This window comes from Alexandromys fortis, unplaced genomic scaffold (assembly GCF_014885135.2).
Source record: "Alexandromys fortis isolate MF-2015 unplaced genomic scaffold, M_Fortis_MF-2015_v1.1 scaffold_335, whole genome shotgun sequence".
Classification (NCBI taxonomy): Eukaryota; Metazoa; Chordata; class Mammalia; order Rodentia; family Cricetidae; genus Alexandromys; species Alexandromys fortis.
This window is the reverse complement of record NW_026068218.1, coordinates 161,237-175,882: the sequence shown is the minus strand read 5'-3', so window position 1 is coordinate 175,882 and position 14,646 is coordinate 161,237. Positions and strand designations below refer to the sequence as shown.

Sequence of the window (14,646 nt, the reverse complement as noted above, 5' to 3'; positions counted from 1 at the left end):
TAGTGTCTTGTCCAGTCATCATCAGAGAAGTTTCAAAAAAGTAAGGGAGCAGGTGAAAAAATGACCCACAACCAGATATTATATAGTTAGAGAGTCTAAGTTGAGGGGCTCCATCCAGTTCCTCCTTCTTAAAGAAACAGTAACCAGATGGAAAAGATGGTGTGGAAAGCCTTCGGGAGTTATAAGGGATGAAAGACACCAAGAAAACATGGCCTACTGAATAAACTAAGTAAAACTTTTAGGGGCTTACAGAGACTGAAGCATAAATCAAGGGACTTGCAGGGGTCTAGACATGGTATGTATGCTATGATTATTATCTTGAAGATTTTGTGGGACTCCTGTCAGTGGAAGCAGGTGTTTCTTTCACTATTTTGACTGTTGTTGAGACTATTCTCCTCTCATCAGGTTGCCTTGTCCAGCCTCAATATGAGGACTTTTGATTTGACATATTGTATCCTGTTTGGCCCTGTTTGATTTTGCTTTCTTGGAGGCCTGCTCTTTTCCAAAGAAATAGAGAATGTGTGGATCTGTGTGAGAGAGAAAAGGAGGTGTCTTATGAGGAGTAGAGGGAGGGGATGTGCTGTATGAGTAAAGAATCTATTTTCAATTAAATTTTTAAAAGGCGAATTAAAGATCACATAAAAATCAACATTCATATAGACTTATTTGGCTTTATATCAAAGATGTTAAGATGGTTGGTTGAACTCAGCAAATTAAAACAATGTAATCATTACAACCAGAAATCAGAAGATTAACTTCAGATATACTAAAAACGCCTTTAACACAAAGCAAAATACCTTCGTGACAAGGTCATGAAAGTCAACGTATAGATGGAAGAAGCCTCACCATAACAACATCTGTGTATGACCAATCTGGTCAACATGATGCTAAATGGAAAAAACCTTATGGCATTTCCATTCAGTTTCTCATTGAGATCAGAGTAAACACTCCTGTTTAATATAATTTTTAATTTTTAGAAATAGCAGTAAATCAAGAAGGACATGAAAGTAAAATCATGTTAATAGGAATTATATAAGTCGACCAAAGCTGGTCACTAATACTTCAAAAATAAGACAGCCTAAGAAAGATCCTACACTGAATTTCTTAGAGCTGATAAGAGTATCAAAAAAGTTTCAAGACAAAAAATTAACACAGCAGTTGTCTTCCTTTATGCGAAAGAAATTAACTTATGCAAATGAAAAATACACTGTACCAAATAGTGCTAGTAAAACCAGATAGTAGCAGGTAAAAAAATAAAACTAGATTATTATCTTTCTCTTTACAAGCAAGCCAACCCAAGTGCATTACAGACTTCAACTTAAGACTTGATATCATGAAACTGATGGAGAAAAACAGTGAGATTGTTTCAATGTGTAGACAAAGACAAGGATTTTTGAATGAAATTTTAGTAACACAGGAAATAAGGTAAGCAATTAACAATAGGATCTCAATAAATAAAATATGTCTATAGAATAAAATAGCCTTTTAATTTTGTAGACACACCACAGAATGTAATAAAAAATATTCCAGCTACACATCTGACTGAGGATTACTCTCTAGATCATAGAAAAAATGATAAAACACCCAATATATTAAGAATACAAATCACTCAATTAAAAAGAACTGGACAGAGTTCTCAAAATAAGAAATATCAATGTCTAGCAAAGAATTCAAAAATCATCATCTTTGGCTACAGAGAACTGGAAACTGCTTTAAGTTTCTTCTTCAGTCCTGTTAGAACGGCATAAAAGGAATCTGCATCACTCAGGATCACGTTTTCTAGCTATAACCACTTATGTGCAGATTTCATTTTATTAATAGCTAAGAAATATTCCTTCATGAGTTTGCAAAACATTTTCCATATTCATTCATCCATTCATTGTCAGATGTCTAGTCTGTTTTCAAATTCTGGTTACTATGACCAGAGCAGCAGAGACCATATTTGAGCAGTGGGATGTAGAGTCATTTGGGTATATGCCCAAGAGTTATGTAGCTTGATCTTGAGGCAGATCATTTCCCAGTTTCTGAGTTGTCATTTGATTGATCCTGGCCTTTCTGAAAGGTGTAAGCTAAAATCTCAAAGTAGTTTTGATTCGCATTTTAATGATGGTTAAGGATATTGAAGATTTCTTTGTTTCTCAGCCATTTTTATTTTCTGTTTTCAGAATGCCCTGTTTATATTTTCACTGTCTCTTTCTTTTCCTTTTTGTTTTTTTTTTCTATTTTTGTTTCTTTCTTTCTTTTTGTTTATTTGTTAGTTTTTCATGTCAGGTTTTCTCTGTGTACCCCCAGCTTTCCTGGCACTCATTTCATAAAGCAGGTTGGCCTCAAACTCACAGAGATCTCTCTGCACCATCTTACAGGTACTAGAATTAAAGTCATTGCCACCACCTCACAGGTTGAACTCCATTTTTTAAATTGGATTGTTTCCTTGATGTTCAGGGTTTTTTTTTTTTTTGAGTTCTTTGTGTATTTTGGCTATATGATCTATATTGAATGTGAAGTTGGTATAAATGTTTTCCTTTCTGTAGCCTGCTGATTTTCATAACTGAGGTAACTGGTACTTCAATAGACAAAAGTGTGTGTAGTACATTTGACTATATGTCAGTGTTAGAGTTGTGTATTCAATAAGTAGTCCACAATTCATATGAACATAGAGATTAGGCATATAGTAATGGACTGGAGAGAGGATTGGACCACCCTAAGAAAAGAAAACTGGATGGTGACTTATGACTGATCATGCACTGGAATAGAAGGGCGTGTGAAAGGATAAGGGGTAGAGAGGAAATGGGAAGAGGAATACCTAAAAATAACGGCCATTTTGGTGTGTGTGTGTTTAAAGGAAGTCTAAACATAATCAGCATATTGCAGGTAAGAGCCACAAATGGACATTTCCCACCGAAGAAGCCTCCAGTTCTAGGAATGAGTTATAAAAAGTTGAATTTTAGGTCAACATGGTATGTTTGCATGTAGATATTGAAAACCTGTCTAACAGAAATATAATATGTTGCAAGCAGGTGCAAAATGAGATTTTTGTGATTATCTTTAATATCTGACATATCTGTTGTGTTGAATATAAAGGAGTACTATGCTCTGAAGTTGAGGATGTACAGAAAAGACCTGATGCTCTAAGTTGCATGTTCAAATTCAAGATCCAATGCAAAATAAGAAGCCTAATGAACAATAGAAAACTGCAACTCTGGTGTGGATTTACTTGATTAATTGAAAAACTGTTTTCTTTATTTGAGAAAAATTTCTGCATGTTCTTAATGAAAATAAGGGAAATTTGCCAGTCAACCACTTTACTTTTTCATATTTTTTTAAACATTTTCTTAAACACTACACATGTCACATAGGATGGGAAATTATGGAATTTGTAAAGTTCTCCTGTAAATATTTCCAGGGATACTACAGATTCTGTTCATGCATATTTGTTAATATGAATAAAGTACTAATGAAGGCCATTTTTGTAATTATTTAAAGTGAATGTGCCTTTGCAATTTGTATAGAAAACATGAGTATATTTATTAAATGCAAACAAAGGAAATTAAAGAAAAATTTTGCAATGTCACATTTTCTTTCAAGTTCCTAGAAGACAATGAAACCTTGGAGAATATTAAAGCTCTTTTCCCTTATAATAGGTCAGACAGATCTCCACAGAGAATGGTGGGAATTATTGACTGAGCATTCTTAAAGCTATGAAAACTAAACTTTTGTACATAGGGTAGGAAACCAACCATTGTTGCTATGTCCCAAAAGGTACAGATGCTGACTTGTCTATACTGGAAAAGATATGTGCACTGACACCATGGAGAAAGTCAATATTGATGTTGATAGCTACCCAACATTAATACACTAATACAATTATATCTTCATATCTATGTCTCTCTCTATTTCTTTATCTGGATTCTGCAATTTCAAGTTTAATATTGTGGTATCTTGATTTAATCAACATAGTTTTCTTTCAGACATTTAAAGAGGTAAGAGATATTCAATAATTATTAAGATTCAAAAGTTATAAAAAGGATTTTATTAATTTCAAATGGGACATATAGATTAAGTTGAAATTATTATTTCTGTACTGAACAACTATAAAATATGCAATCCTAAAAGAATCTCATGCTGATTTGTAAGTGAGAGCAAGAGGGTATACATTTGGTGGTTAGCATGTGTCATCTGAAAACAGCAGCATTCACTGAGGGGCAGTTATAGTTGGACCAGAAGGAACAAATTGTGAAAATAGTACTTTTAAAGAGTTTTCTGAGAATATCTAAATAAATTACAAATGGTTAATTTTTTGTTAGAAATGCTTCATCCAAATGTGTATGCCATGGGAGCACATTTAGAAACTTTTTAGAATGAATGAAATCCAACTTATGTTGAATCTATTCAACTTTAATCCAATCTCAGTTGGATGAACTGAAGCCAAACCAATAGCCAAAGAGAAATCTATATCGAAAAATTATTAATGAGGAAGTAAGAGTTTTTTGAAGAAGTGTGGAATAGACAAATCATCTGTCAATTTGTTTCTTTATCATATATAATTTACATTGAAAATAAAAGCTGATTTTAAGTATCACAGTTTTATTGATTCTTTAGAGAAAAAATGAAATGTTCTTCAGCTTAGAACATACAAAAGCTTGTTTGCTGATTGATGTATGTTGTATTACATGATGTGAATTAAATACATTTGTAACACATCCTATTTGTATTTGTTTCCAAGTTTATAATATTTGTCTGTGCTCTTCCTAATAAAATACATTTTGTAAATCTGTATTTTTTCAAATTTTCAAAAGGTTTATTTTTTTAAATTTAGATGTTTTATATTAGATAAAGAATTTGAAGTTTTATATTTGAATGTTATATATATGCTTTTAAGATATATATCTTGAGGTCAAATTATTTACCATTAATACTGTCATTTTATATATTTATTATACATAGTAATACATTGCTTAACATGATTTTTATATAAAACCATTGACATGTTGATCATATTTCCACCATATGTGCCCACATTTGATTTTTAATATCTGCACCCAGTGTTTATTAGCCTCAATTATTTCCCAAACATAAATGCCTATGTACATATAAAATTCATGCCTGTTTATAAAATGTATTAAAAACAAGGAAAAAAGGTGTTTCCTCTTTCTTTCTTGCCTCCAACTTTTTCTGCACTCACCCCATGTTCTCTCTAAATTTCAGGGCTACTATTTCCTTATTGTTGCTAAATATATAATCATTTATAGTCATATACATATATGAATATTATGCAATCTTTCAGTCCATATAATGTTACTTCTTTTTATTGCTTCACAGCTGACCATCTGATATTTGATAGCTAAGTGAAGCATGTTTCCTTCTAAAAAAGGACTACTTGAATCAGTCCAAACAGTTTTAACTGCCTTCAGTACTTTGATTCTAGATGAGCCCCCTTGAAATTTTCCCCTTCCATGTTAGCATGTCTCTTGATATCAATCTTGTTCAGAAATACAGTTTTTAAGTAGTGTCTGTGATGTTGCTGGTACCACAGCACTAGAGGTAACTTTCTACAACACTATAAATTCCAGACACAGCTATAGTCAGCAGAAAGGCCTATCAGTAATTTTCATTTAACTGCAGGAAGCAAGAGAGGTCAACCCCAAGCTCAGATTTCCCTTCAAAATTTAAGCTAATTGGATAGGCAAGAGTCAATCTCAATGTCTACACTGCAGACAGCACATTCTCTAGAGTGTGTGGAAAGAATAAGTGTAATTGTGGGTCTCTTGGGAAATAAGGGTCATGAATCAGGTGTAATACAATTTCCTCAGCTCCTTTTTTTTTTCAATTTAAATGCTCTTCTTTGAAGAAGAGCCTGGACATTCTTCTGCCCTGCTTATAAGCACACACTTCCTGAGATCAAAGGGCCACTTTTTATATCTCCAGAATAGATTCAAAACCTTAATCACAAATAGTCTTCTACAATTCAGAAATTGGGACAAGAAAATTAAGGGTTGTGTAGAACATTTTGAACTGAAAGATCTGACATCATTAAGTCTTAAATATGTATCCAGATACATTGGAAATGGGAAAATAAGACTTCTCTAAGTTTGGGCTGAAAACTGTGAGTACTGAATTCTAGAAATGCTAATAGCCATCATTTTCTCCTTTGTATTATTTTTAATGAATATTTCCTTATTTTTATTTTACTTTATTAAAGAGATTTTTTTCACCCGATATATTCTGATTAGAGTTTCCTGATCCAACTCCTCTGAGATCTTCCCTACCTGCCTTCTATCTGAATCCAAACACTTTATATCTCTAAATATATGATAGGCTTCAGCAAGTTTCTTTCTTTTCCTAAGTAAAAAGAAAATCAAGTGAACCTGGCTGACAAAAGCATTCAGGGTGATCTGAGAGTGTTAAGAAACATTGTCCATGGATTTGCAACATCTTCACTGGAGTTCTCTTGCATGGTCAGAATTCAGGTCTTCCAGATACCTGACTCTGTGACAAGGGAACAGAAAACATTCTTGCCCAGTTTCTCTCTTTTTCTTTTAGTTTTAGTTTGAGCAAGAAGCCTTTTTTTTTTATTTGTACTAAAACAAAGAAAATCTACAACAGCAACCAAAAATGTACTGTCTAGACATCTCAGTATATTTTTATTGTTGTAGGAAGCTCTAGTGAGGGAAGACTAGAGATGGGAAAAGGCTGAATCTTTCATCTTGTGTTCTTTATCTTGTGATATTTTTCAGAAATCATAAGAAAAATCATTATCAATTGCTTTCTGACTTAATATAGTTTGTTTATGGCTGCACCAGTTAATTCCATGTGATTAATCCATAACAGAAGAAACATTCTTAACAAACACGTCACATGTGCAAAGGACCCTTGAAGAGTGTGGATAATCTACCAACACAGCACTACTTTCTGCAAACACAGATTACCTTGGAGAAGAATGGATTCAATAAATGTCTCCTTTATGACTAAATTCATTCTGTTAGGATTAACAGACCAGCCTATTCTCCAAATGCCCTTATTCTTTCTATTTCTAGCAATGTATATGGTCACTGTGTTGGGAAATTTGTGTTTGATAATTCTGACTGTATTTAATTCTCACCTCCACACCCCTATGTACTTTTTTCTCTTTAACTTGTCTTTCATAGACCTCTGCTATTGTTCTGTGTTCACTCCCCAAATGCTGATGAATTTTGTGTTAAGGGAGAATGTCATTTCTTATGTGGAATGTATGACTCAAGTTTATTTTTTTATATTCTTTGCTGTATCTGAATGCTATGTGTTGACATCTATGGCCTATGATCGCTACACGGCCATCTGCAATCCACTGTTATATAATGTTGTCATGTCTCCTAAATTATGTTTGAACTTTATGTTTGGTTCCTATTTTATTGCATTTTCTAATGCTGTTGCTCACACTGTGTGCATGCTGAGACTAAGATTCTGTGATGCCAACACCATCAACCATTACTTCTGTAATATTCCTCCTTTGCTTCAACTCTCTTGCTCAAGCACATATGCAAACGAGCTTGTAATTCTTGTTGCTGGGAGCATCAACATCATTGTTTCTACTTCCACTCTCTTTATCTCCTATGGTTTCATTCTTTCCAGCATTATCCACATCAGTTCCTCTGAGGGCAGGTCCAAAGCCTTCAGCACCTGCACCTCCCACATCCTTGCTGTTTCTCTGTTCTATGTTTCAGGTGCACTTGAGTATTTCAAACCCTCCTCAGCTGGGTCTATGAATGAAGGAAAAATCTCTTCTGTCTTTTACACCAATGTAGTTCCCATGATGAACCCATTAATCTACAGCTTGAGGAACAAAGATATTAAAGTTGCCCTGATGAAAAGCCTGAGCCTCAGTAAATTTTGATTGTACAGCTTGTCTTTATGCCACTTAATTTGAGCACAAAGATCATTCCCTTTCATGCACAATGTTTCAACTGTATACTTTAACTGCTTTTTGCATATTCATTTTTTCAGTTTTTGAGAAAGCACAAATTCTTGGAATATTTGTGAAATCTAGATTTTTTTGTATCATAAAAAGAAATGTGATTCTTCTGGAGTAAATACTTCCATATTTGATGTCTTCAATTATTCACCTTCACCCTTTCTATTCTATTTCTTATTTAAATATAAAGGCAATAAAAAGACTTATCTGTTATGCCCATTCATCACGAAATGGGCATTCTTTTTCCTCTTATATATTAAAAGATATCTTTAAATTATCAAATGAAGTAATATTGAGATGTCATTATCGACTGTGTGTGGGTTTCTCATTTTGAACCTATGTCTTTGAATGTGTAAATTAATCTTCTGCTTCTGTTATTTTCTTTGTATCTCCCATTTAAAAGTAACATATCCCTGTGAATTGCTAATGTGACAGATTTGATTTATTGGAAATCAATTGCCGAATGAAAAGTGTAGAATTACCTAATGGTTCCAGGTTTCAAACATGCTATCAATTCAAATACTTTTTTGCATATTTGTATTATTATTTTTAGGCAATATGAACATAAAATAATATTTCAGCTTTGAAACTTTATTATTATTTGTCTGTATTAATTGTACATGTGTCTAGTATTGTTGCAGTGGTTACTATATTTTGGATTATTCTTTTTACTATTGTTTTTTATTACAGTAAGGATTCACCTATAAAATTTAAAAATAGCATAATTAGAATGGTTTATAGGTGTAATTAAAGAAAAGCAGATATGGACAGAATCAATGCCAACAAATGTTATTAATTGGGGAACAAAGTAGGCAGTGAATAAATGAGAAGCTTTCTCTGCATATATTCACTTATAAGGTTCTGAAAATAATATTGCTATCTGAATCTTAACATCCTTCTGTATAGCTATGAAACAATTTTCCTAGCTTTATTAATCTCATATTACCCTTAATGTCCACAATGACTGTGCATTAATAGTGTTTTCAGGAATAAAGATTACTTTATTTGGGAAAGGAAGACAGACTCCATTTATTAAATCCAAGTAGAGTGAGTATAGTTATGTCAGGGAATAAACTGCAAGTGATTACAGAGACACAATTTAGGAAGAAGGCTTCAGACAGCAAAGGGCAGACAATGGAATTCTCTCCTTATGACTTCTTTTATCTTTTTTGAAACTTCATGGAAATATTGGGAGCACTGAAACATCTCTCCTCTGGATAGTTTTAAATGTTCAAGTTAATTGACAATAAAGAAAATTTTAACCCCAAACAAGAAGGGACAAGTGAATAACTACATAAAAGTTGACTTAAATATGTAATTCCCATCTGGAATTTCTCCTCAAAATCAACTAAATATCACCAAAATGGACTGTGTTGGCACAACGAAATATCAAGGACAGACATCATTTCCACATAACTCTTGATGAACAGGTTTTAGTAAAAATCTTCCTCTTCTGCAAATAAATGTGAGTAGATGAAATGTTTATAGTAAGGATTTTTTTAATTATTCACTTTCATTATAAAAATTGCAATAAATGTGAAAAGATTTTTGATTTTAGATAGAGGCTGCTCTCCACATTGTGTGGGAGTACAGTGAAATCCTGTGCATTTCAAAAAACAAATCTTACTGTATAATGGGAGTGATGACATTTTACATATCAATGTAGGATCATGAACAGTAGTAAAACAAAACAAAACAAAATCCATGGTCCAGATGCCTAAGACAACAGGCAGGGATGACTGTATATTTCTGCCACTGTTTGTTGCAGTGAGGTGATCCAAGATAGTTCAAAACAAAGCAAATGTCCTTCTAATGCAGGATTGTGTACGTTACACTGCTTTTTGTACTCACTTTGGATAATGCAGAAAAATTAAGGCATCATTTAACTCTGCAACTGTAATGGTAGCCAGAAAGTTATTTCAACATAGATAGGATAAGAGATTGATTGAGAGAATAATGCTCAAAGGGTATGTGTATCCATGTTTAATGGAGTAAACACTTAGGAGGTCAACGCTAACATGTATAATTTAGCAAACCCTTACATAACACAAAAGCTGAGAAAATATATCAGTGCTCAGTGCTTGCTTAATGTTTTAAACCTTGTAATTAAACCTGATTACTGAGGAAAAACACTAAGGAGGAATATGGGCTCAGGGTTATGAACTTTATTTTATTTAAATATGTGCATAACCATTATAGACTTCCCATTTCATCAAAATTTCATATTGTATGCTTAATATAAGTATATAAAATATTTATATACTCTTGTATATTTCCTGATTTTCCTAACAAAATGTTGTTACAAAACTTATTTATATAAATAGTGAACAAATTTAAGCAAACATGAAGAATAAACACTAATGTGTATGCAATCATCCTTTATAGTAAGAAATGGATCTCATGGAAGCAAACTTACAGATGCAATATAAAACTGTACAGCAATATACATTCGTCCAGAGCAGAGAAACCCTATTTACCACACTTAAGGGATAATTTTCACCTATTAGAGGAAGAAAGGCCATGTTCAGTCCATTTGAATAGATTTGCAAAGTATAATATTTATTTTATGTTAATAATGTATAAGGAGATTTTATTTTCATTCCTTTTATAGTGTTTATTTTTTAACTTTAGTGAAGTCTTCCCACAATTAAACTTTTCAAATGCTTCCTGGATCGATTATTATGATTCCAGGCTGGGGTCAAACCCATGGTTTCACTTGTACCTTTGAGTTCTTTTCCACTGAGCTACATAAGTGGCATATTAATTTCTTTTACCAGTAACTAACAGTGAAAATTTATTAAGCATCTTAATGATTTTGTATACAAAAGAAACTCAAAGAATAAAATATTAAGGAATTACTGTACTATTCTGAATGTTGGATTTTCCACTTTATGATCTTAGCCATTGGCCTATGACATAGCCAAATAGAGCCAGTCAGGAAATCAAGATATATATATAGAGAGAGTAGGCAGAATTAAATAGACAGCATGTAGCTTTCAAAGAAGACAGATGCAGGATCCTTAGCAGTAGGCCATAACCTCATGGTGATACATAGATTAATAGAAATGGGTTAATTTAGGAAGTAAGAGATAACTGGGAATATACTTATGGCATTGGTCAAACAGTATTGTAATCAACATAATTTCTGGGTGATTATTAAGGTCTGGGCAGTCAGGAAATGAAATCATAGCCTTCATTTACACTAGTCATAATCAAAGATGTGAAAGATTTCTACAATGAAAATTACATAATATTGCTGAAGGAAGATGATGCATAAATACACAAAATATGCTTCTCTCGTAGCTGCGACTTTTCATGATAAATATCTTGCTTTCACATTCATACAAGCACAGATCCACATGCCCTTGAACTCTTGTGTGCCTGCATGTACTTTTGCATCCACAGGAACATGTATGTACCACACATATATGTAAAGTAAATAATGAAGGTTAAAAATTACTGAAGTATTTGTAGAAAAAAAACACAAAATTCTGCTAAAAAAGACAGTGGTATAAGCACCTAGAAGCATAGCCTTTGTTAACTGGCCAAAAAACTTACTAGTGTTATGCTATGAATATTTTCCAAAAACATCTATAGAATCAGTGCTTTCTCTATCATATCCCAGTGATATTTTAAGCTCAGTATTCATAAAGAATCTCAACAGGTTTTAAATATGCAATAAAAATCTCAATTACTCCCATTTCCAAATTTTAAAATTAGCCAGAAACTTGATAAACAAAGGCGTGTGTTATGAAAATAAGAAGAGGTAATCAGAGAAATGATATAACACCGAAAGCCCAGAAAGAAGATCTTAGATAAATGTTTAAAAATAAAGGGTTTGAAGAAGTTTCTAAAACCATCTCTTGGGGTAGGGGAAAAGAGAGTTCTTTTAGTTAGGATAACTAAATGTAGACATTAAATATTATATTGGATCCTAAAAACAGAGTGTGTTAGTTACTCCAAGTATGTCATATACACAATTACAAGATTTACAAATAAAATTGTTTGCAAGAAAACACAGGAACAAAAATTCACAGCCCCACATGTGGTGATGACTTCTGCACAATGACTTCTGTTTTTCTGTGCAAAAGTCAGTCATAGAAAACTAGAGTAGTCTCACCAAGGGGAGAGTTCTCTCATGTGAGTAAAACTGTCCATGTCTGAGTGTTTATACCAGAACTTGAGCATGTCTTTAATTACAAATCACATGGGAGACAACCTCCTGGTCATGTTGTTCATGAATTTTTAGACTGAGTTAATACAAGTGGAAAGATACACACGGGCTGAAGGTTGCACTTTTCCATGGGCTGGCATTTAGACAGAATGAGAAGGACATGTGAGGACGTATGAGGCCAACAACTCTCATACCTGACTCTGGACACACTAGGATCAGCTGCTCATCAATCATGTCACTTCAATTTCCCATCATGATGCTCTTTACCTTTGTCTGTGAGCCATACAATGCTTTCCTTTTATTTCAGTTGTTATTGTCATGTATTTTGTCAGAGCAATGATTAAAGTAACTGCATTGGACTGAGCAAAAGAAAATATTTTACATGAACTATAAAGATAAATCTTATAGCCTCACAATGACAACCTGCTAATTACAAAAGTCATGGATTACATATGTATATCTATAAAGAAACATGAAAATTGTCTATGAGTTCAATAACAATGCTCACCATTATTAATCATTAAAAACATTTAAACCAAAGTTACCATCAAATGCTAATTCTGCAGATCTTTCTTTTTACTAGTTAAAAAACAGATTAATCAAATGTCAATGGGAATTCAATAATTTAGAACCTCATCTCAATATACAAGAATATGAATCCTGTATGGTCATACCAGATATGAAGATGTAACTTGAAGTTAGAACATGTGTGTGAGAATTTAAGCTTGAGCCTCAGCACTACAAAAATTAAAATATAATTCTCATATGAATTAATATGAATACATTTTGTAGCACATTATTTACAATAAAAAATCAGGGCAGGAAACTGAATGTCCTTTCATTAACAGATAAGCAAAATATGACAAAATTGGATTACTTTCTCTCCTTAAATTTAAATTAAATTTTAATTTTCTTCATGCCTGAATAATATTCCATTGTGTGTATATAAAACAGTTTCAGTATCCTTTAATCAGATGACGGAAATCTAGATTGATTCCTTTTCCTGGCATCTGTGACTAGAAGAGCAATAAATTTGAATGTGCAAATATCACAATAGGTAGCTTTAAACTCCTTTGGGGACGTTCTTCAAGGTAGAGTATGAGCATTCATATTGTAGATTTGTTTCTGATTTGCTAAGATATCTGTAGACTGCTTTCAATATTGGCTAAGCTAATGCATACTCCCATCAACAGTTTATAAGGATTTTCTCTTCCCACATCCACAAAAGCATCTGTTGTCATTTGTATTCCAGATTAATACTATTCTGACTAGGAGGAAAACAATAATGGGAGGCTACCATCAACATGTACAGGTTAGTCTATGTGAATGAAGTGTTAATGAAAGATGATTCTTTTGAAACTCTTAGAGTGAATGGGCCTTTGTAATTTATCCAGAAAATACCTAAGCATAATTATTAAAAGCAAATAAAGATAACAATAACCCAAAACATATTCTTTCTCAAGTTACTATTGAAGACATTAAACCAGGGAAATTCTTATAGGTTTTTTTCAATAGCAGACACGTCCTCACTGAGTTTGGTGAGATGTGTTGAGTGAGGATTCTGAAATCCACCAATCCTGACCTTTCTTATATGGTGTAGGAAATGCACCAATGTTGGCAGGACACAAAAGGTGCTGAGACTGGTTTAGCTATACTAAAAAGGATATGCACATGATGTCGTACAGAAAGTCAGTGTTGACTTTGATAGTTCCCAGATGTTAATAAATTGATATAACTCTTTATTGGTCTATCTGTGTCTGTATGGGTCTACCAATCTATCTTTCTGCTTATTTATATTGAATGAAATGTCTAGGGATAACCCAAATAATTCATAAGCTTCTGATTTCAAGTTTAAAGTGGTGCTATCTTCATTTGTTCAACTTAATTATTTTTAACACATTAAAACTAGTAGGGGACCTTCAATAACTACTAAGATACTTAAATTTAAAAGAGGACTTCATTCATTTCAAATGGAATGGAATAATTTAAGTTGAAATTATTACTTTTTCTGCATGGAACTGATACAAAGTTTGCAACCCTAGAAGAGTCTCATGCAGATTTTCAAGTAAGTGCAAGAGGACATATATTTGGTGTTAGTGGTGCACCATTTAAAAACAGCAGCATTTATTAGGGTACAGTTACAGTTGGATAAAAAGGAACACCTTTTGAAAATAGTACTCTTTAAGTAGTAATCCAGTTTTCTAATACTATCTTAAAAATCTCAAAAAAGATAAATGATTATGTGAAGACCAATAGAAGCACATTTAGATACTCTTTAGATTAAATGAAAACCTATGTGTGTTGCATCCTCTCTCTTAATTTAAATTCAGTGTTAGTTGGATGAACTGCAGCACAAAGTCAAGCCAATAGCCAGGGAACAAGCTTTAATCAAAAGATAGATAGATAGATAGATAGATAGATAGATAGATAGATAGATAGATAGATAGATAGACAGAAGAGAGAGAGAGAGAGAAAGAGAGAGACACACACACAGAGAGAGAGAGAGAGAGAGAGAGAGAGAGAG

The 14,646-nt window shown here is 32.9% G+C and overlaps 1 protein-coding gene across 1 annotated transcript; it reads left to right on the top strand.

The window, feature by feature from the left end:
- Nucleotides 1-6,937: 6,937 nt before the first annotated feature.
- Nucleotides 6,938-7,870, top strand: LOC126493484 (olfactory receptor 8B3-like). The gene has a single exon (XM_050130500.1). It carries the CDS (start codon nt 6,938-6,940, stop codon nt 7,868-7,870), a length of 933 nt encoding a protein of 310 aa, XP_049986457.1.
- Nucleotides 7,871-14,646: the final 6,776 nt, after the last annotated feature.